Below are 24,560 nucleotides of genomic sequence, written 5' to 3'. Positions count from 1 at the left end.
ATCAAAACATATCCTTAAAAAATATATCAACCATTTTAGAAACGATTATACAGATTCCACTCATATGACGGCTCTCCCTGCTTATCGACATGATTTACGTCACTATAGAGAAAATATAATGAAACTTTTTGGCCTTGCAAAAATGAAGACATGCTTTGAAATCATAGGTCCCGGAATTAGAACCCCTTAGTCGTCTCTATTTTAATGGATACTATATTTCTAAGCTTTGCAAATCACATCTACATGGTCTAAGATTATTTTCCAGTATTGTTGTAGAGTTGTATGTAAGCGTCTGGCTGGCTTCTTTACACTAAAGCGCCCAACTCCAGCCCCCCCCCCCCTATAACAACAAACAAACACAGACTCATATGTGGGTTGCATCATACTTTGCGGGGAAGGGGGGGGGGGGAATGTGGGTTACTTTGCGGGAAAATAAAGCTGGTTTGTTAACATATCATGGAATACTGGGGAAAAAACTTTGTGAAAAAAATTATCACAGACACAGAGGACATAGAATTCTATTCTTTGATAAATGTACCATTATTTTTAACTGTAGATAATGGTTGCCGTGATAATATAAAACTCATGATAAAACCAAAGAAGCTTCGAAGGACCATATTACAGATACCATACAAATTCAAACGTTAATTAATATCTAGGGCTAGGCCTACTGAAATAATGCAAAGGGAGCGGTTAGGTTAAAATTAAATGAAATTAGTAGTATCTAGGGGTATATATTTGCACCCTTTCTTTCTCATAAGAAAATAGGATTTGATGGCGAATATGGAGTTGAAGACTGCCTATGGATTTAATGGAAACAATATATTATATAATGGTGAGCATGAACAATAGTCACGCATCGTTAACCGTACCGTATGTTTATGTAGTCCCACACGCTTCAAAATTTGTATTGCATCTTGATTCTTGTAAACTTCGTGATCGCACTTTGTTTTGAGGAGCATCTCGACTATTCTCAAGGTTCCAACTCGGGAGCACTCTAGGCGACAACGCAATACTTACCCGTGTTAAGAAACTGGGACTCCACTCACGCGCATTTGGGCCGCCCTAGCTTAGAACTAAGCTTTGTTTCACGAAAAATTGAATATTCTTAATCTTATAATTCAATACATGTAACTAATTAGATTAGTAAGGTCTGTTAAATCGGTACTCACCGGTTCTTTTCTTGAATTTTCTTGAAAATTCCCACGCTTCTGGCTTCAATTCTGCGATAGATTCTGTTGCCATAGACAGCTACACGTGCAACTTTATTTATAAATGGAGCGCCCCTTACGAGAGTCGCTAATGCCGCGGAAAAATTGTTAGGCATTTTGGCCTGTGGTCAAGGCGTTCTTCTGTTCTATTTTTTTTTATAGGTATGAGATCGAAATCACAGCGACTATTCACACTGTTCCATAATGATTCCGAAAGGAGGTGCAACACCCCCCACCCACATGGGCGCAAATCCCAGGGGGACACTTCCCCCTAACCCAAAATAGTAGGGGCACATTATCAAATGTCCCCCTACTATTTTTGTTCTTTTATATATGATGGAAAGAAATAGGCCTACATCATTTAAATCGAAGTAAAACATGTATTTTGGACGAGACGACCTTCTTTTGGGGGTGATAAACCTTCCTTTTTGTTTTTTTTTGTTAGTTTGTTTTTGTTTTTTTTTTGCCTGTTTTCCAGCCCCTGGTCCCCTACCTTAGATTTCCACCCTTGCCTCCCACTACTCTTGATATTGTTTGCGAATCTGTTTTGTAAATTAAAGGGGAATTTCACCCTGATAAAAAGATGATGAAAATATGAGAAAAATAATTTCAAAATATCGATGAAGGTGTTATTTGACAAAAAATGGAGTTGATAGAATTTAGAATGCTTGATTTATTGTGACGTCTATAATGAGCAGTTGCTCTATCCTAAATATAAAATGCCCAAATTTCCCATTTTTAATGGTCCGTAACGACCCACTTTTTTCTTTTTGATAACAAGTATGAATTGATATAGGCCTACTAAAATGTACCATAAAAATCATTGTCATGTATTTCTTGACATTTCATTTACTTTTTTACCATAATAATAGCTGCTTGCAAAGGCCTACGCCGTCACAAAAAACCCGGGGGGGGGGGCCACTTACATTGACGAGTGGATACCATGCGCGACCAAAAAAAAAAGGAAAAAGGATGTCCTTTTCACGATAGGGCACGTTACCTACGTAACGTGATAAGGGTGTCAAAAACACAAAAATAACGAAAAAAGGGTATCTATTAATTCGCTAGGAAAACCGTCGTGTTTAGGGTCTAATTTGCGGGGATGATAAAACAAAATCAAAATGTTTTATAAAGGATGTCCTTTTTGCTCCAACACTTCGTGTTTAGAGTCCGATTTGCGCGAGGTGTAGAAGGTGGGGTCGTACTAAACCAAATAAGGTAAAGCCGACGACCGAAGGACCCGTAACAATAAAACATTCCTGTACTTGTTTAGGGGTTCATTTCAGGGAATATTTGCCAAGAGTATCGTTTTGTTTCCAATACTTGTTAAGGGTAGGGTTTCACACGCAAAAAAAAATCTTACCTTTGAAAAAGATTGGTGGGGGATGGATTTTCCTCGAACGCATACCAATTTTTTTTCTGCTATTTTCATAATAAACTTTAAATGAATTCAACTTTGCACTACTTAATTTTTTCAAAGACAAAATAACAAAATTACATCTCGTCATCATCATCATCACCACTATCATTAGCATCACCATCATCATCACCACAACCGTCACCACAACCATCATCATCACCAAGATAATTTTCATCATCGTCATTGCCATCATCATCTTTTTTTTTTCTTTATTTTTTCCCCATCCCTTCTTCTTTTTTTTTTCTTCCAATATTCCTCCTTTTTTTTAGAGCGGCACACCGTCATGCTCCCTCACTGATTATCCGCCTCTATATGCTTGGTGTTGTATAAATTGGCGGATACCTGAATGAAATACTGAAGAGAAAATAAGGAAAGGGAAAAAGTAAGAAGAAAAAGAAGATGAGGAGAAGAAAAAAAGAAAGCCAAACAAATGAAACAAAACAATGTCAAAATTTCGTAATAAAGTCTTCTACGTCAGTTTAATAATGATGTTTTCATTGAAATGAGAACAAAAAAAGAATTGAAACCATAGGCGGCGGAAGCGGGGACGTTCCCCCCTAAATTTGTTGTTGACCTTTTTTTTTTTTTGCTTGTCAATTTATTTTCCTACGTCCCCCCTAAAATGTTTGGGTTGAGAGCCTTTTTTTTTTGCTTGTCAAAATTTTTTAGGTTGTCCCCTCCTAAAATTTGGGGCTTCCGCCGCCAATGATTGAAACAATGAGGTAAAAAGGACTACATTATATAGTGTAAAGAAATAGAGGGAAGCTCCGAGACAATAAAAAGGTTGAAAAAGAAAAAAATGTGAAAACACAAAGCTCTCACAACATGAGCATAATAACAAATAAGCGAGGACAAGTAGCTGAGGGACCCCCCCCCCCAACTCTCTCTCTCTCTAGTTATCTATCTATCTATCCGACTCGATTATATAAGAGAAGAATTTACTAATCAAAATATTATGAGCAAAAAGCACGAGCTGATATTTTTTATGAATATTCAAAACTGATAGAGAGACGCAATCGAATTATTCGATTGCGACAAAATTGATGATCTGAGAATTTATTGTTTTTAGGAATTCATTAAAAGCATAAAGTTGATCAGCATTAAAATATGGCAGGCGCAACGCATGAGCTAAAGCTTTATAGGCATACACCGATAAAAAATTTTAAGTATTTTTGGTAATCATGAAAAAAATTGATATTTCATGAAAGAAAGCTCAAATCCCGAGGAGGAATATTCTTATGAATTGACTTTAAAAAAAACTGTGGTAAGCCCCATTTAATATTTGATTATAAGTCGAATAAAACAGTAAAAGCTGAAAAACGTTCGCGTGATATTTGGCAACCTCCCCCCCCCAAAAAAAAATAAATAAATAAAAAATAAAAAAAAGTTTTTAACTATAATAATGATCGAAGGTAATTTTGTCTCGCGTAGAACTGGACAAATGAAAAAAAGATTGTCACTAAAAAAATGAAGGTAATTTTGACCCACGTAAAATTTGGCGAGCCCCCCCCCCAAAAAAAAAGGAAAAAAGGTTTTAACAAGCAAAAAAAGGCTAAAAAAGAGAAAGAAGAGACAAGAATAATTATGAACGAAATATCCCCATTACAAATAATGCTGTGATCATCATAAGGGAGGGGTCGCATAACTAGTATGAACAACGTATTTAATTCCAAAATATTTACTACAAATCTCAATAGGGGGATCGGGCAGAAATGCTCACCCCCACCCCCACCCCCCCGATCCGCCACTGATTCCAATCAATAATGACATTTATCTGCAATACTGATACTTTGGAATCAAGATACTGAAGATTGATACGCTTTACATAAATTATGAACGTCTGACAAAAAGATAATCTACCGATCAGCTGACCAGTTCGCGTATCACTTCGGAGTTGATCACTCGTCGCAGCTGTGTGGAACGCTCACCGAAAATCAACAAAAAGGGCCTGAAATGTAAGTTTAATGATAATCTATTTTAATTTGAACTACTTAATTAATACTTTTAATGTCTCCCCACCAAATGAAAGTCATATCACTTAACTCCAATTTGTATTAAGGCGTACATTTACCAAAGTCTTGGGTTGGAAATCAGAACAGCATTGTCTAACCCATATTTTTGGGTAATGTCGCCTATGAGGTCCATACATGTTAATGTTTGGACCTCATTGGTACTAGGAGTGCTTGGGAGTAGTGCGCAGGAAAGTACAAGGCAAAGCACCTGCAAAACTAGTGGTACTATGATGTTTACTCCCAAACCCAAAGAATAAAGAAGAAAAGAAATACCTTTTCTTACAAATAGATAGAGTTTGAAATTATAATTTTTTCTAATGAAACGGGGGGAATCAAATGAATGAATAAAACTGAAAGCAATCACCATTAAAAGGGGAGGCCTTGTACATTGGATGAGTGGAGAAAGTAAGAGAGAATCTTGACTATTCTTGTTTCTTTCATTTTAGCTGTGGATCCTGATCTTGGATGTGTGTGGACTGATGGAGAATGTGTTTATCTCAGTACAATATCAGACAGTGAACCTGAGATAACGTCAATGCATGAGACAAAAACACTTGGAAAATTCAGGTAATTTTAAGAATGTTGAAAATGAAAAAATAAGACAAGGAAACATATTTGGTGTCCCATAATTGGGTCAAACTGCTGCACATTATATTGATAGAAGAATAACAAGAATTTGATTTTCAATGCAAATTGATAGAACTACTGAATATGTCCATTTCTGTTTTTAGTTTAAATTGTTATATTTAAACTATTCAAAATTCATAGATCCAAGCATTCTTAGGGTGACCATAGTCTATAGTTTTTCCCTGTGAAATGGTCTTCTATCTCTCCGCCAGGCCTCCATCTCTTCTTTTAAACAATTACTTAAAACATGTCTTCTTCTTCACTTGTATGTAACTGTATTTTCTTTATCAAACTGTTGTAATTTTTTCATTTAAGTCAGTCAAATTAATAACATTGAATTGGCCTAAATTACATATGTTTTGATATTTCATTAAAAAAAAGAAATGTTTCTGTAAATCATTCTAAGTCATATCTGTCTAAAATTTCCTCCAGTTTTTAACTCTGTATCATTATGTTTGAAAGTTTGTATGTACTTGAAATTATAAAATGTGAGACAATTTTTATTAATGTCATTGATTTTTATGATTGTATATAATACCCTGAGCATCATGCCTGACAGATGTTTGCACTTTGAAAAGAATCCACCATTATTATTCTTAATATTATTATTATTAATCGGCCTTATGTCTATTTTTTAAATTCATAGAATTACTGTGAGCATATTTATTTATTTATTTTTTATCAAAGGTAAAAAAAAAACTAAGCTGTCTTTTCATATATTTTAATGACTCATTTCTTTCTTTAACCAGAATTGTAATTGAGTATGAGACATTGAAAGTAATACAGTACAAAATAAACCAATTTTTTCAAAAATAAAGTCTCAGGAAATTAAACTAAAGTAATTTTTTTATATACAAAACCTACCATGAGTCCATGTAAATCCAGTATGTTGTACAGGTGAATGACTACCAAGGTTCCAAATCCCACAATTTTCAGAACAATAGTTTTTTAGATTAAAATTGCTGCACTTTATATTTTATCCGTAAATATCTGAACAAGTTAAAGGACTGTTTTTTTTTAAATTCATTTAGAGGAGTAAATAGGTTTCGGTATTAAAACTCTCAATTTTGTTACATTTGTAGTGATGTTACAGGATGTTCATGGAGTCCATGTCAAACAATGGGAACACACTTCCTAGCTGTGCAGCATAAGACACATGCAGTCATCTGGGCAGTAGAATCAAGGTCTGTATGTGTTTCATATGTTTTATTTCAATTTATTTATTGAACCATCATCAGGTACAAAAAATTACACTAAGTACACAGGTGCAACAGCCAAAAAAAGGGGGAGGGGGGCTTTTCATGAGATAAAAGCAAATAATTGACTGAAGGTTTTTTTTAACACAGGTTAATAATTTTCTGATAAGTCTCTTGAACCTAGAAAGAGTTGAACTGGATTTTCATATCAGAGGGGAGATTATTCCATAACTTAGGAAAACAAGTTTTAAAGGAATTTAAGTGTAAGGGTTGATGAATCTGATTGCTTTGATATGTGATTGATTCAATCATAGTTTAGGGAAGTGGTTGGGGGATTTCAAGTGCTATGTTAACAGTAGGTGTAGGCTGGTGGTGGTGTTTAGTGTTAGTCCGACTTTTACACCAGCCACAGGACTCACTTGTCTCACCTGAACAAAGTTTGGCAGAGACCTAGTTATCACTCTTCCTGTTGGTTTGTTCGAAAAATATTCAATTTTTTTCAAATTGCCTTCATAATTTTTGCGTCATATTCAGATCACCCTATGTATCTATTTTGTATTTTTGATTTGATATATGCTTTTGAATTTCATTTCTTTTACATTGCATATACTTTTTCTTTTTCATTAATTCTGTAATTGTTCACCACTGTATTATGAGTGTTATATTTATTTTTATATGTACAGGGCCCTCTCAAAAAGCAGTTTTTATGCACTGAAGAGACCACCCTGTCTAAAGAAAACAGAAATAAATAAGAAAAATTAAATATGGGGTCATACTCATAGTTCATCTAGGGGTCAAAGGATCATATTGCATGTTTTATTGATCTCAAAATTAGACAATACTCGTGGTTTGCAAACCGCCTTGTTAAATGCTGCTGGTGGTGGAACTGATATTACTAGGGTTTTTTTCACAATCAATGATGCACTTGGTATCTGTTTTAGTAACCAACATTAGGTGTTTGAGCTAAGTTAGGCTCTCTGATTCATGCTCTCGACACTAAAATCCATCACCAAACTTGAAGTGAGACTGTTGCTAGAACTGACATCACTAGGTGTGATAATCAAGGAATTAAATGATAGCATTTTTATAGTTTAATATTCAGTGTTGAAACAAGGTTGATTCATGCTCTTAACACCAACTTCAACTCTGAAGTTCAAATAAAACCGTTGGTGGAATTAATGGAATCAGGTGTTGATACTGACAAACTAATCAATCAATTTATATATTCGATTGTGAATTTTATACAACAAGACTTGAACTTAGTAGAAAAATGACTGATCGGTACATTACAATTTGGAAGTCTTCAATTTTTTAAATAATTGTCCTTGCTCAAATATCATTAAATATAAATATCTATGTTTTTTAGCAGCCTAATTAACCTGGTTCTATTGCACCTACATATATACACATGTACATTCTTTGAAATTGAAAGTATTGTTTATACACCATGAAGATAGTTAACACATAATATTAGAAATGAGGGTATTGCAGAGGGTACATTAATTATCCTAGAAGTAACCATATCTAAGTGCACAGGTATTCCTATTGCAGCTCCTATTTTATGTAATACTTTTCTTTCATTTAGGATGTCTGTCAGCAATCCTGAGTTCAAGAAACTACACACAATAGAGCATAGAGAGCATGGAAAAGGTAGGCTTTGATTACATTAAATATTTCCAATGTGGTTCTGATCGAGAAAAGAACATCCACCTCTAATTTCCACCTGTCATTTCCCCCAAGCCTGGTGGGTGTTTCATAAAGCTGTTCTTAAAAAGTTATTAATGACAATACACATTTACTGAGGGTTTTTTCTTGTGATATATGGGTGTAACTGATGTGTATATGGGTTCCTGTAACTGGCTCTTACCCTTTAATCTTTCTGCATCTCAGTCTACCAACCACACACCCACATTGAGTGGTAGAAAAAGTTAGAGAAATGAAGAGAGATTGGGGAAATGAGAGAAGAAAGAAAGAATTGAAAGAGAGATGGATAAAATTTTCAGCATTTTGCTCTGTGAATTTTACCCTATTTATTTAGATATTAATATTTTCAGCCCAGTGCTTGAAAGCTAACTTTCTAAATATAATTCATAAACCCCAATTCTTGTGTGTTAACTCCATGCAGGTTGTGTATGGCACCCAAATCTGCCACTCATTGTAGTCTTCACTAAGTCTCAGGTAATCCTCTTCAGCATCAAGAGTGGAAAGACCAGTACTGTTTTGGACGATGGACTGGACATTACTGCTGCATGCTGGACACTGGATGGACGTCACCTGATTCTGTCTAATGGTAATCAACTCAAAGTGAGTATCTTCATTTGGAGGCAATTTTGTTCCATATTTTTGTATGTTTGTTGGACATTCCATTCCCTAATGGGAATTTTTAAAGCTATTCTGTCTTTGAGTCCGTATGAAGCATCTTCCTCCATGGTCTCCAACTTCCAAATCTTTGTGGGCCTCCCTCAAGGTTTCTATCTACCTGTTGGACATTCCATTCCCTAATGGGAATTGTTCAAGCTATTCTGTCTTCGAGTCCGTATGAAGCATCTTCTTCTATGGTCTCCAACTTCCAAATCTTTGTGGGCTTCCCTCAAGGTTTCTATCTTCCTGTTGGAGATTCCATTCCGTAATGGGAATTGTTCAAGCTATTCTGTCTTCAAGTCCATCTGAAACTTCTGCTATGGGCCTCCCTCAAGGTTTCTATCTACCTGTTGGACATTCCATTCCCTAATGGGAATTGTTCAAGCTATTCTGTCTTCGAGTCCGTATGAAGCATCTTCTTCTATGGTCTCCAACTTCCAAATCTTTGTGGGCCTCCCACAAGGTTTCTTCTCGTGACTTTGGTTACTGAAAACCTTTTTGTTCCTATCACGTATCCTCTCAATTCAATTCTTATCCATGATGAAGAATAATAGGTGATCTCAAATATTTTAGGGGCCTTTTTCCAAAAAAAATTGCTTAATACTTTTAAATGATAGGAATCATCATTTTTATCTACCTGTGAAACCCCAATGATTTTTGTTGTCTCCTCATCCTGTCGATTGTTGTTTTCCATTGGCTTCGTATGTGGGATCATGTGGTTTCAGTATGCAATGGATTCATTGCATCAAGTTCAATGTGCCACTATCATACCTAATACAATACATCCATCTATCTTATCTTTCACCCTTTTGGGAATTCATAAAATTATATTATTTGATTTTCTTGCTTCCTGTTCTTACAGATATATGGAATGAATACTGAATCTGAGGCTGTTACAAGCATGGAGACAACCTTCATGGAAAGGTATGCTAATCTCAAATAAAACATACAATCATTCCTGTTTTCTGGTCAATGATATAAAAATGAACAAGATCATAGAGCATTGTTTGATAAACCTAATAAAGGTCTTCTTAACCCTTTGAACCCTAAATTATTAGGTGCGGCAGTGACGTATATCCTGAATTATTTGCACATATCGACCACATTCACAAAATTCCATGATTCGAGACCCAAGTCACCCAACGGCATCTTCCCCCCGCTAATACTCGGACCGAGCAGCTGAAGTCTTGTACCTTCTCGTTGACCTAATCAACAAACAGAAATATCAACTTTAGTGTCTGTTTTGGGCTCAAAATCACTGTTTTTACCAAAGTCAGATGTATCAGTTTGCTTCCCCATAGTGAGCATGTGACTCGCCTCGTATTACGCCGTGTATCACTGCACATACGACACGAGCAACCACAGAAAAGTGGCATATTTTAGCCATTTTTTATGCGAAATCCTTCCGAAATCATTGCCAATCTTGACTGAAATTATCAACTACGGTAAATATTCCTACACGTATACGTACTAGAAAGATGACGTCATTTTTAAAAGATCACCTGATATTTTGAAGTCATGTGGCTGTAGGCCGCCTATCGGGTATATGTGCGTTCACTTGTAGGCCGGTATTTCGGCCTGTCTGGTTCAAAGGGTTAAAATGGTCAAATTTAAATTATTGCTGAAACGAGTATACATAGTTTTGACTCCAATATGACTATGTCTAAAGCAGTCCCCCATTTACATAAAGAAATCTAGTCATGAAAGTATGAAAAAAAATTACATTGTTGCAGGATCAATTACATTAGCAAATTTTGGGGCCTGTTTACACAGAGCATAGCAGTTAATCATAAGAGTGATTGCATTGACCACAATTTACAATTATAATAACAAATGATAATGATCAGATTTAAGGTTTTGTGTTACAGGATTGCTGATTCTTATTCAATTATCATCATCAAAATGGATTTGTCAATGAAGATGAATATTGTGCATGGATGATAATTTAAGCAAAATCTCTCGCTCATACAATTTGCATCTGTATCTTTTATCTTTGTCTTATTACAGAAACCCTGGTTCTGTGTGCTCTCTGATGCCCATCTCAAATCACATCATTGCCATAGCAACAGAACTACCACTGCAGAAGATAGTCACTGAGCTCTCCTCTGACCTGTTTTCACCAGACATTGCAGGGAATGATTTCCAGGGGAAGGACATTCCTAAAACTTCTCATTCTGTAATTGGTGAGAACAGGCCCAGTTTGCCTCTTAGTCCCAGCCATTCCAATTTGGACTGTGAGCTAAAGAAACTTAATGCAAATGGTAACCTTGAAACCTCTCATACCAAAGGAAATAAAGTACATTGTTCATCTTCCACTGAACTAGATACTGGTGATAATTTATTGCAATCCCCTAATCATAGAGGTAGCCATGGCAACTGTTCTACAGAAGATGGCAAATCTCTTGCAAGCAGGATAGTGGAGGAAGCATTAAAAAAGAAGACAGGGCCGATAGACATGATGGACATTCTGGCCCTGACCAAAGAACGTAAAGTGGGTGATGTTGCCGATACTACAACTAGGAATGTTGAAAGGCACATGGAAAGCAACAGTACTACTCTCAACAGTACTAATTCGGATGAAACAAAGGATCGTCCAAAGCGAATGGCTCCTGCCATGAACATCCATCAGGTCAGGACTAGTATCTACCAGGCTGAAACCAGTGATGAAAAGCCACACTATCACCTGACCAAAGACTTGAAATCACAAAGTACCAATGTGGAAAGCATCCCTATAGGAGGAAGCAAGATTCAGTTTTTGAATAGTAGGAAGGAAAACATGTCTTTAAATGACAGTGGAAACAAAATGGTGGATCTGACTCACTTGAAATCACATGGTACATTCAGAGTTCCCCAGTTCAAGCAGACAAGAGAGGTAGGACTATTTCAACATCTTAAATTTTCTGTTAAGCTTTCATTTTTTTAAAAGAATAAATCGTGTCTTTGTGGAAGGGTTGTCATTACTGCAGTGAAATATGAATTTTCGAGATTTTCGGCTTAGTAGACTAGTCTCCAGACTTTGAAAGTTGTGAAAACATTGATGAATATTCAATGTCATGAAACATTGAGTTGAAGAATTTTTTAGAAGCATGATATACATGAAAAAGACCCCCCCCCTTCCCAAAATTTACATTAACCACTGACTTTTTGGAACATGTAAAGAATGATCATGAAGTAATTTATCATAATTATCATGAATTGATATCATACTTGTCTCTTTTCATTTTATTTGAGCTAGCCTGGGGCAAACAGCTGTGCAAGATTGACATTACTTGATGTAAAGAGCAAGAAGTTTGTTTCTCATATTGATCTACATGGTATCATCACACCTTCTATCATACATTATCAGGTAAGTCTTCCTCTTAAAGGACAAGTCCACCTAAACAAAAAGTTGATTTAGGTAAAAAGAGAAAAATCCAACAAGCATAACACTGAAAATTTTATCAAAATTGGATGTAAAAAAGAAAGTTATGACATTGCAAAGTTTCACTTAATTTCACAAAACAGTTATATGCACATCCTGGTCGGTATGCAAATGAGGAGACTGATGACGTCATCCACTCACTATTTCTTTTGTTAATTTATTACATGAAATATGAAATATTCTTATTTTCTCCTCATTGTCAAGTGAAAGAGCGATTATTTCTCCCTGAACATGTGGAATTAGCATTGTTTAATACTATATGATTTAGTCAACTTCGTCCTTATTGTCAAATCTGTAAAAAATGAAATATTGTATAATTCAAACAATAACAAACAAAAGAAATAGTGAGTGATGGACATCATCAACTGACTCACTTGCATTACACCGAATTTTGCATATCACTGTTTTGTGAAAAATAAGCGAAAATTTAAAACGCCATAACTTTCTTATTTTACATCCGATTTTGATGAAATTTTCAGCATTATGCTAGTTTGATTTTTCTCTATTCATTTAAATCAACATTTTTCAGGGGTGGACTTGACCTTTAAGAATGATGATCAGCCCCTCTTCACCTCCAAACCACCCTGCTGCACCCCACACATGGACTTTATGCATATGACATCATAATCTCATAGCGCCCTTGTTACACCCACAAATGTAATAATCGCCCACAAATGTAATAACGCCCACAAATGTAATAACACTTTACCCACAAATGTAATAACGCCCACAAATGTAATAACACTTTACCCACAAATGTAATAATTTTTGATCGCCCACAAATGTAATAACACTTTACCCACAAATGTAATAACGCCCACAAATGTAATAACACTTTACCCACAAATGTAATAATGCACTTTACCCACAAATGTAATAATGACTTTACCTACAAATGTAATACATTTGAAGTGATTTTTGGCGAATTCGTTCTAAACTGATATCCTATAGTAATGCGTTCATATAGCACAAAAGTTCAAAGTCTTTTTTCCAGACCCGGTTAATGAAATATTACAGTACAAGTCCAAGTCTTTTTCCAGACCCGGTTTTTCAAAATTATAATATACGTCCAAATTCTTTTTACCTGACCCGGTTGTTTCAACATTATAATATACGTTCAAAGTCTTTTTTCCAGACCCGGTTAATTCAAAAATTATAATGCAAGTCCAAAGTCTTTTTTTCAGACCCGGTCGTTTCAAAAGTTATAATATACGTCGGTGAGGGGTAAAGACAACACTTTAAGCCCAAGCATTTTAAGTGGGTTTAATTTTGAAGATTGGTCTCAGCTGTCATTTTTTTTCAATATTTCTTTATCTTCTAAATAATCGGGTCCAGACGAAAGAATAAGCATAATACTCGTGTTATTCCACAAGAATAAGAATATGAGTCTTTTGTTTTTAGGATTGTTTAAATCATTTTTAAATCACCGGGTCTGGAATAAAGACAACGCTCTAAACATGTGCTTTTCTACATGCATGGTCTTAATTTGGAGGATTGTTGGTTCTTAGATTCGTTGTTGGGGGTTGAGTTTTATTGATTTTTTTTATTCCTGAAATAATTGTGTCTGGAGGAAAGTCGATCTTCGACAATCGGTCTTCATGTTGTTCCACAGTAATTAGATTATTGGGTATTCGTTTTAGAATATTTGTAAAAACTATTTTATTTTTCAAATAGTAACCAAGTCTGGAGAAAGGATGTCTGCTTTACCCACGTGTTATTACAATGTTTTGTAGGGGTAGTAGTATTATTTAAAAAAAGACATATCTTTACTGGATGAAACTTTGGAAATTTGGTCTTAGATTCGAAGTTTTTCAGTTACTTTTTTTTAATAGCCGGGTCTGGAGGAAAGAGTACGTTTTAAAACTCGTGTTATTCCACGAGAATAAGAAAAAAAGGTCTTATGGTAGAACATTTTTTCGTAACTGTTTTAGGTCTGGAATAAAGATAACACTCTAAACCTCTTTTAAAACAGATTCTTAGGTTGAAGGTTTGTTTGGTCTTAGACTTTGATTTTTTTTTAATTCTTACTATTAGCGTTTTTATTTTTAAGAAAAAAATGGTCGGGCTGAAAGACTACGCTATATCCAGCATTAATAAGATTATGGGGTCTTTATACTGTTTTTAAACTGTTATTCATAATGTTTAAATAACAGGTAACCGGGTCTGGAGAAAAGACTACGCTTGATTCTCAATTTACTCTTAGTGCATATATTCACAATATACACCGTATAAGTTGAAACAACAACAAAGACATTAATTCCACCAGTTTTAATTAACTGGGTCTGGAAAAAAGACTAAGCTCGATTACCATTTTTTCCACAGGAATATCATTATCGTATCTTAGTTTGGACTTATGTTATAAATTTTGAAATAACTGGGTCAGGAAAAAGACTTTGGACTTATTAAAATTCTTGAAACAACCGGGTCTGGAAAAAAGACTTTGGACTTATATCACAATTTTTTTAAACAACCGGGTCTGGAAAAAAAGACTTTGGATTTTTATTATATTTTTTTAAACAACCGGGTCTGGAAAAAAGACTTTGGATTTATATTATAATTTTTTAAACAACCGGGTCTGGAAGAAAGGCTTTGGACTTGTACTTTGATGTTTTATTAACCCGGTCTGAAAAAAAAGACTTTGCATTTTTGTGCTATATGAACGCATTAATATAGGATTTTAGTTTAGAACGGATTCGCCAAAAATCCCTTCAAATTTATTACATTTGTGGGTAAAGTCATTATTACATTTGTGGGCGATCAAAAATTATTACATTTGTGGGTAAAGTGTTATTACATTTGTGGGCGTTATTACATTTGTGGGTAAAGTGTTATTACATTTGTGGGCGTTATTACATTTGTGGGTGCAACAGCCCTCCCTCAGAGGATATAGGAATACACATAAACACAGTAGTCAGAGATGCGCCAGCTGTAGATCAGCAATGCATGCAAGGCAATGGCTACAGTCTAAGATGGCAACCATGGCGGCTATGATGTCAGTGCATAAGGCCTATCGCTGATTTTATTCAACGATCCAATCAATGCAGCACCAAGGGGCATTAATTGAAAGAAAAAAAACATTAATTCAACTCAATAGCACCTGTGTTTAGTTTATTTTTCAATACATAAGAGATTAAATTATGGTATCAGTGACATTTTTAGAATTTGTCTTTTAGTATTGACACACCTATTGATGTCTCGCAGTGCTTAATCCAGTTTTGCAGATATATTTTCCTGTTTTTGTCTCACCTGCATAGCAGAGTGAGACTATAGGCGCCGCTTTTCAGATGGCGACGGCGGCGGCGGCAGCGTCAACATCAAATCTTAACCTGAGGTTAAGTTTTTGAAATGACATCATAACTTAAAAAGTATATGGACCTAGTTCATGAAACTTGGCCATAAGGTTAATCAAGTATTACTGAACATCCTATTAGAGTTTCATGTCACATGACCAAGGTCAAAGGTCATTTAGGGTCAATGAACTTAGACCATGTTGGGGGAATCAACATCAAAATCTTAACCTGAGGTTAAGTTTTTGAAATGTCATCATAACTTAGAAAATATATGGACCTAGTTCATTAAACTTGGACATAAGGTTAATCAAGTATCACCAAACATCCTGCATGAGTTTCACGTCACATGACCAAGGTCAAAGGTCATTTAGGGTCAATGAACTTTGGCCGAATTGGGGGTATCTGTTGAATTACCATCATAACTTTGAAAGTTTATTGGTCTAGTTCGTTAAACTTGGACATTAGAGTAATCAAGTATCATTGAACATCCTGTGCGCATTTTAGGTCACATGACCAAGGTCAAAGGTCAACGAACTTTGGCCATAATGGGGGTATCTGTTGAATTACCATCATAACTTCGCAAGTTTATTGATCTGACTTTTGAAACTTGGACATAAGAGTAATCAAGTATCACTGAATATCCTGTGCAAGTTTCAGGTCACATGATCAAGGTCAAAGGTCATGTGAGGTCAATGAACTTTGGCCACATTGGGGGTATTTGTTGAATTACCATCCTATCTCTGTAAAGTGTATTGGTCTAGTTCATAAAACGTGGAAATAAGAGTAACCAAGTATCACTGAACATCTTGTGCGAGTTATAGTAGTTTTCAAAGTCAGCACTGCTGCTATGTTGAATCGCGTGATGCAGGTGAGACGGCCAGAGGCATTCCACTTGTTTACAAACTTGTTGCCTTCTGAAACCAGATACTCCTGTACAAAGACAATGGAAATAATAGAAATCACTTGTCAAGGAGTTAAGAAGAATGTACATTAACAAACTTTTTTAATGCAGCAATGTAAAGTAACATTAATTGTTTGTGCAATTCAACATTCAGTTTAGATATCTATCTGATCTTTACTCACAGCCAAGTAGAAGAGTAATAGTCATCGCAAGTCACAGCAAAAGAACACTCTCCCTGTATTCTTTCAATGAATCTACATTACAGAGGTTGCCACAAACAATTGTAAGTATAATGTTATCATTATTTGTTGTTTTTTTTGCGGGGGGGGGGGGATGTGGCAATTAAGATAATTATACGATGATACTTTTCACTATTCAAGCAAGAATAACACAATTTACGATTCAAATTCCAGTTATTGTGAAATATATCAATGATTCAATTGGTTTGTAGTCTCATTGCATTTATTAATTTTTTTAAGCCAAACATTGTGAAAAAATGAAAATGGTTGAAGTGAAAATAAAAAATACTTAAAATGTGCTTAAAATCACCAACATGAATAATCACACGTCAGGATATGTTATGAAAAACTTTGAAAAAATGTAAACTTATTTTCTTCCTGAATCATTTGGCAAATATTATCTTATGTTTTACTTAAAAAATCACCTCATTGTCATTTAGTTAGATTCTGTTCAAATTCATTCATGATCTTTTTTTTGAATTGGTATTTATCTTTTCAAAGATACCCCACAATCATTTTGTTGCATCTTTATGACTACCATAGACACAATAATCCTTTTACATTAACCTTTTACATATACCAGGAGCTTGGTGAGACTGAGAGGCCTGCGGGTGTGTGTTCCGTACCTGACATAGAGGGCAGTATTCTAGTCGCTGTGACAAAGCCCATTTCAGATGATGGTTCTTTCAGGGGTGTTCTTCCATCTTCTCAGGAGAAAAGGCTTCTATCTCTCAAGGTTGTTGATCTTCCTACAGGCCAAACTACGAGTGCCAAAGGTAAATTACCAAGTCCTGAGTTTTCTGCAATACAGAAATATCTCACAGTATTCAAGAAGATCACATAAATCAAGAAGGTCGACAATCTGAATTACCATGATACAGGGCGCGTCATGGTCTAGTGGTTCTGACTCTCGCCTTTCAAACATGGTCGTGGGTTCGAATCCTAGCCGTGGCGTGTTTTCCTTCAGCGAGAAACTTATCCACACTATGCTGCACTCGACCCAGGTGAGGTGAATGGGTACCCTGCAAGATTATTTCCTTGAATGCACTGAGCGCCGGTGATGGAAGCTCGAGCTAAATCCAGGGTAGTAATAGCAGCGCTTTGTATCCTCAGGCAAAAAGGGCTTTATAAGTCCAGCTATTATTATTATTACAGAGAATTTTTTTACAATAAAAAGCAATATCTGATAAAACAAAATTGTTCTTCAGTTAAGCATCTGCCAAACAAATTTGCATTTTTTTACCAAACTTTAACTCCATACAACAGTCCATGTATTCTATAACTTTAATTCTTTTTAAGATTTTCACTTCGTACAATTTCTCTGTTGTTTGTTTTTTACATTTCACCAAAGAATACAAAATTTGATGTTTAGAACACAGAAGAACACACAATTTGGCAGTTCAGAAAAGACATAACTGGGGCAGGTTAATCATCAGCTTCAACAAACCTATTTCTCATTTTCACGGGAAGCTTTTACCTATTCTTGTTTATTGTTGTAATTCTTTATGTGCATTGAGCTCTATACAAAGGGATTTTGGTACTTAATATTAAGTTACACTGCTATTATTATGTTGATGAATGATGATGATTATTATTATTATTATTATAATTGGTAATATTTTGCAAGCTTTTGTTTTTATTTTTCATTTTACAAAAGCTGTTGATAGCACATCATCCTATGATGAAGGAGCAACCTCACATCCAGGAGATGCTGATGATGATGGTCTCCAAACACTGCTCCTACCTGGAGGATTGCCTTTCAATGCAAATGGAAAATTCCTGGGGAAGAGGTTGGGGATTGAAGTGCTAAAAGAGAATAATGAACATGATGATGTATCTAAAGACCCGTTAAGTGGGCGGAAGTTAGACGTGCCTACGAAAGAAACACACAGTTGCTTGTATCCAACTCCTGAAAATGCTGGTATGTATTCACAGTTTCTTTTGTGTCTCATGATCTTATTTTCTTTATCTATCTGCTGTGCTTCTGCTTTTTATCTACCATTATCAGCATCATCACTTAAATTCATTTCCTTTTAGATCATCACCATATCATTTGATGTTTCTTTTGTATGTGGGACTGATATTTAAACATGGAACCAATGGATTGCTTGATAAAGAATTTGTGAGGCAAATAATCAGATCTAACAAGATTCCTTGATTTCTGATCCATTGAAAAACACAGGTGTTGATTGTTACAAAGGTAACCATTGCATAAAACAAGCTTTGTCAGATATACATCCTATAATTCATTTCATGAAACGCTCCCCAGTAAGAAAAGACTCAAGGCTCTAACGTTTGACTTTTGAATAACAATGATAATGTATAGCAGTTATGAGGTGCCAATTTTCTAGCTGCCTACCGTATTCAATGGCACTCTATATGTTACCCTGCCTATAGCTCCAGCTGCTAAAGGCACTTGGTGCATTCAAGGAATTACTCCTGCCGGGTTCCCATTTACCTCACCTCAGTTACTAACTTTTGATGTTCAATACATAAAAGCAGCACCCTAACTGTTAAAATCTATCCTCCACAAAAAAAATAATAATAAACAAATATGTATGGCCATTAGAGGAAGTGGTTGGAACTGTGGTTCCTGAAGTGACATTGGAATATTATCTTTGGTCACAAGACAGGTTTAGATCAATCACTTGTTCAGATTATCATTATGATGGATATAATACAGGATATCATAAGACCACTTTCTTATTTCTCACAGCATATGTTACACTCAGGTTAATCAGGGATAGCCAGGTCTTCCAGAAATGTTTCCTCCTTCAGTCCGGCTTGCTTCCTCTTCAACCAATACTTGATGTCTTCCACCTGAAACAGGCTGAGTTCAATTTTGGTGAGTAGTATTAGAGTTTCAGAGTAGAGTTACGACTATGGTTACTTTGCCATTATGGTAAATGCCATTGTAAAATGACTTGTCAGCCAATCACAATTAAAGGTAAATGCCAGTTTTGGTAACGATATCAAAATGAGTTCGTACAGAATCCAATGAAATGACCACCAAAGTGTCTGTTTGTATAAATAAAGAATATGTGCCAAAGGATTCTGGAAGAAATTGTGTAATTGCTGAGAAATTAGCAAATAAGCACAGGATTCGGGTCAAGCGTCGGGCACAACATTCAAAGCAATAATAATACACTGTCCCACATGCGCTTATCTGTGTTGGTGATCTTCAGTGTGAATATTTTTCAGCGTAGATTTCAAGATTTCACAAAGTTCAGTTTATGTGACTGTACCAGATGTAGATCCTCGATGATATACTGACAATTAAGCCTGGTTTTACAGACTTTCTCATGAAATCAGTGTTTACTGCAACTACTGGCATTTCTCTTTAAGGTTTCCATTGTAGTTACAATAATGGTTGAATTACTATAGTTTTATGTCTTTCTGAAACAGACACCTGGGCCCCGTCTTACAAAGAGTTGCGATTATCCGATCAATCGAAACTATGGACAGCCAACATATAAAATGCATGATTGTTCAAAAGATTTTCTAGATATAAATGTATATCCATGAATTCATTGATTTCTTGATAATTTGGTGTGTTCTCCTTTGTTTACAAAGGACATTTTACAAATTTCCTGTAGAAAAAATTATGACACTAATGGATTTCAATAGATTTACCATTGATTGCATCATCGTAACTCTTTGTAAGATGGTGCCCTGGGGTGGTATTCTGAAAACGTTCTTATCTTTGTTCTTATCTTTTATCTTATCTCACTGAGATAAGAAGACGCTAAAATCATTGCAAATCGGTATTCTGAAAATCTTCTTAACGCGTTCTTATCTCTGTAAGGACTGCCCCCTTCTTATCTCCAACACGCCCATTTTTAAGATTTTACCAAGCAAAATGCGCTTTATATTGGCAGTTTAACCAATAGAAGCGTTCCTTATGTGAAGAGAATATCATGGGCGCTGCGCGTTCACCGTTTCTGGCGCATTGCGCGAAATGGGCATTTTATACGCAATGACTGATTTTATTATTTCGAGACGTCCACGTGCAAAAAAAAAATAAGAAAAGTAAATAAAGCAGGTACGAATAAAGAACAAAATATGAAGAAAGAAAGTAAGTAGGTATGAAAGAAAGAAGACAGAAAAGGGTCAGAATGAAGCAGAAAAAAAAAGATGAAAGGGACAAAGCAGAAAATAATGAAAAAATAAAGAGTAAACGAAAGAAAGCAAGCAAAAAGAATTCAAAAATAAAAAAGAAAGAAAATAGAATGAATAAAAGAAGGAAAAGGAAGAAAAAATAGAACAATTATCCATGATAAAGTGAAGGAATAAAAATGAAGAAAAAAAAAGAAATTAACTAAAAGGAATACACACAAAAATAGAATGAGGTCAACTAATATAAGATAAAATAAATTAACAAGGAACCGAAAAAGAAAGAGTCTAAAAAAAAAACGAATGAAAGAAAGTTAGAAAGAAAAAAAAGAAAGAGAAAAAAGGGAATAAAAATGTAAAAAGTGAAGGAAGAGAGAAAAAAAAAGAAAATTAAACAAAGAAATAAAGATGAGAGAAAAAAATGAAAGGATATTTGACGTAAATATGAAGACTACAAAAAGATGAAGAAAGAATAAAGAAAAAAAATTTAAAAAAAGAAATAAGGAAAGAAAGACATAAGGAAAGAAAGACAGAAAGAAAAAAAAGAAAGAAGGAAAGAAAGAAAGAAATAAAAAAAGAAAGAAAGAAAAAGAAAACGAAAGGGAAAATAAAAGTTGGGAAAAAAAACGAAAAAAAATCAATGGAAAGAATAAAGAAAAAGTTAATAGAAGAAAGACAGAGGGAAGAAAGAAAGTAAAGAAAAAGAGTAAATAAAGAACGAACGAAAAAAGAATGAGCAAAATAAAGAAAAAAAAAGAAAGAAAGTAAAAAAGGACACAAAAGTGTCAGACAGCAGAAATAAAAAAATAAGAAAAACTAAGAATTATTAAAGGGAAGGAAGAAAAAGGGGGAAAATGAAATGAATGATTAAAAAAGGAAAAGCATGTATAAAAACGAAAGAATGGAAGAAAAATAAGGAAGAAAAATAAAGATTACAAACAAGTGAAGGAAGAAAGAAAAAAGAAAAAGAAAGAAAAGGAAGAGAAACGGGGGGAAAGCAGAAAAAAGACTCAGTAAAGAATAAAAAAAAGAAAGGGATAAAACGAAAAGGGAAAATAAAAAAGGAAGAAAGATGAAGTATAAATGAAACAAAGCAGAAGAAAAAAAAGAAATTAAAAGATTCAAACATAACAAAAGTAAAGATATAAATGAAGAATGAAAGAAAAGAAGAAAGACAGACAGATAGAAAGGAAGAAAGACAGACAGATAGAAAGGAAGAAAGACAGACAGATAGAAAGGAAGAAAGACAGACAGATAGAAAGGAAGAAAGACAGACAGATAGAAAGGAAGAAAGACAGACAGATAGAAAGGACGAAAGACAGACAGATAGAAAGGAATAAAAAATGGAAAAGAAAGAAGGGATAGAAAAAAGAGACGGGCAAAATAAAGGGTGAATGAAATAAATGGTGGGAGGAATACTTGTGGGTACTTGTTACTACTAGAGGCCATCGATTTTGAGCAAGAAAAAACGCGGACATCGTGAGATGTGATAACCCTCTAGCTATCTTAAATATTATCTTAAATATCATGAAAGATAAGAAAGAAAAAAGATAAGAACGTTTTCAGAATACCACTTATCTACATTCTGTTCTTATCTTTTAGCGCGCTTTGGTATTATATGCGCGAGTTGTAAATTTACGCGCTCAGCATTGGGTGGAGAGCAAGATAAGAACAAAGATAAGAACAAAAGATAAGAAAAAGATAAGAACGTTTTCAGAATACCAATTTAAGAAAGTGACGTAGATAAGAACAAAATTAAGATAAGAACGTTTTCAGAATACCGCCCCTGGTAATCAAAGCTTCATCCTATGTTTATCTCACGAAGCTTTAATAAGTAAAATACTACCATTATGAGAGTTATACTTCTTTTTAAATGGGAAGCAAGTATTAAAAGGGTAATTTGCTTTGTCGTTACAAAAGAAGCAAGTATTAAAAGATGAATTTTCTGTGTCCTTAATTTACATAAAACGTAAACACTTGTATCTCATACATGTAGCAGGAACAGTATTTTATATGTAACCTGTACAATAAAATTATATTGAAAACTCAAATTTCTATTCATATGCAACTTGCTTCCTTTTGTCAAAATAAAGGTCAGCTACAGTAATGGTTCAAGGTTGTTCTCTTTGGAAGGACAACACCCCCAGTAATTCAGAGTCACCTTGAATGAGTTATTGGTTACGTTAGATGTCCTCTAGGGAGTTATTCCCTCTGTGGTACTGTCTTCCAATGTAGATAGATGTGCTCTTTTTAATTGAGAAGTTGCCCTTGATGTTATTAAATATACTGTTATTTGAGTCTTGCTATGAAGTTACTTCAAGAGGCAAACTGGTATTCCCATTGGTCTTTAGGCAAAAATCTTAGTCGAGATCACATTTTATTGAGAAATATTAGTAAATTTAGATTGAATCAACAAATTGGTCAGATGAATAAAATTTTTCAAGATATTTCTTTCTTTTGTCTTGAGCTTTTTAAATATCTTCTTTTCATTTGCTTTCTTTGTTTTCACTCCAGGATCTCGCTGGATTGTGCTTTCAGCAGACAAAGAGGGTGTAGTTCCTCTTAGATTCAATGCAGGATCATCCTATGATATCCGTGAAGCTGCTCTGTCAAACTCATCAAGATAACACCATCTTTACCATAAAACAACATCATCTTTATCATTTTCCCCTTCTCGTTATAAGAATTGAGATGTATAGGTGAACTTTACAACGCTGTATAACTTTACATCAGATTGAGGAATGCTATATTGAATGCAATTCGATTTCAGTGTGATAAATTTTTCCCTTCTCAAGAAAACGATTGGGATATACAAATAAACTATACAATGGAGTATATCACTTCATCAATTTTTGAGTGCTATGGGTTGTTATCCCATTGAATTTCATTACGATCATTTTTTCCATTCTCAATGTAATGATGGGGATTTACAGATGAACTATACGCTGGTGCATACACAAGCGTCTGTTACACGCATCTTTATTCTTGTTATATGCCTCAATCTGCTGATATGTGAAGATTACGAATTTCATATATGATAGGGTTTGGTTTAGTTTAACCAGACAGCCAGGAAATTGTAGCAGCTTGTATTAAAGTAAGCTAGCAACTAGAGTACTGACTGTTTTACATCATCTCCAAATGAACTTTCTTACCAAACAGCACCAGTACATGAACTTGGTGTCAAACTCAGAACATCAAATAATGAGAGCACTGAATGGTTTTCCTGTTATTGCATTGGGATTTTCTCCACATTTTTATGACTTGTTACACAAAATTTCTTTTGTGTAGCAGTCATAATTTTACACAGAATTTTTCTTTTGTTTAGCAGGGTTTTTTTTTTTTACATAGGACTGTACAAAACATTATTGAAAGCTTTTATCTTACAACCAGGTGGGTGTTTCATAAAGATAAGGAAAGGCTTTACACATGACTTGTGACCCTTTCTCATGCTAAATGATCTAGGTATCCCCTTGTAGCTGACTTATCACATGTCCCAGTTGTACGCAAAGTCATGCGTAACTTTATGATCAGCTTTATGAAACACCCACCAGATATGCTTATCAAATTTGAGAAGTAAAATTTTTCCCTGGACCATTACTCTACCTGATGGGCAATCCCCCCAAAAAATGTTCTTATAGTTAATTTTAACAGCCTATCTGATGGAATAATGAAATCTACATGATTGTATTCAGGTCAATGTTATTACATAATGTATCATGAAAGCATTTTCACAAAGCATCTTGACAGTGATTTCACTGATGATCTTGCT

The 24,560-nt window shown here is 34.8% G+C and overlaps 1 protein-coding gene across 1 annotated transcript; it reads left to right on the top strand.

Moving 5' to 3' along the window:
• The first annotated feature begins 659 nt into the window (after positions 1–659).
• Positions 660–23,491, top strand: LOC121413331 (WD repeat and coiled-coil-containing protein-like). Its single transcript, XM_041606114.1, has 13 exons — positions 660–835; positions 5,090–5,210; positions 6,353–6,454; positions 8,052–8,116; positions 8,592–8,770; positions 9,690–9,751; positions 10,835–11,699; positions 12,063–12,173; positions 16,624–16,722; positions 17,262–17,454; positions 18,336–18,599; positions 19,395–19,523; positions 23,306–23,491. Exons 1-13 carry the CDS (start codon positions 775–777, stop codon positions 23,416–23,418), a joined length of 2,364 nt encoding a protein of 787 aa, XP_041462048.1. The 5' UTR covers positions 660–774; the 3' UTR covers positions 23,419–23,491.
• The last annotated feature ends 1,069 nt before the right edge of the window (positions 23,492–24,560 follow it).

This window comes from Lytechinus variegatus, chromosome 4, assembly GCF_018143015.1.
Source record: "Lytechinus variegatus isolate NC3 chromosome 4, Lvar_3.0, whole genome shotgun sequence".
In the NCBI taxonomy this organism is placed as follows: Eukaryota; Metazoa; Echinodermata; class Echinoidea; order Temnopleuroida; family Toxopneustidae; genus Lytechinus; species Lytechinus variegatus.
This window is presented reverse-complemented; position numbering and strand designations above follow the sequence as displayed.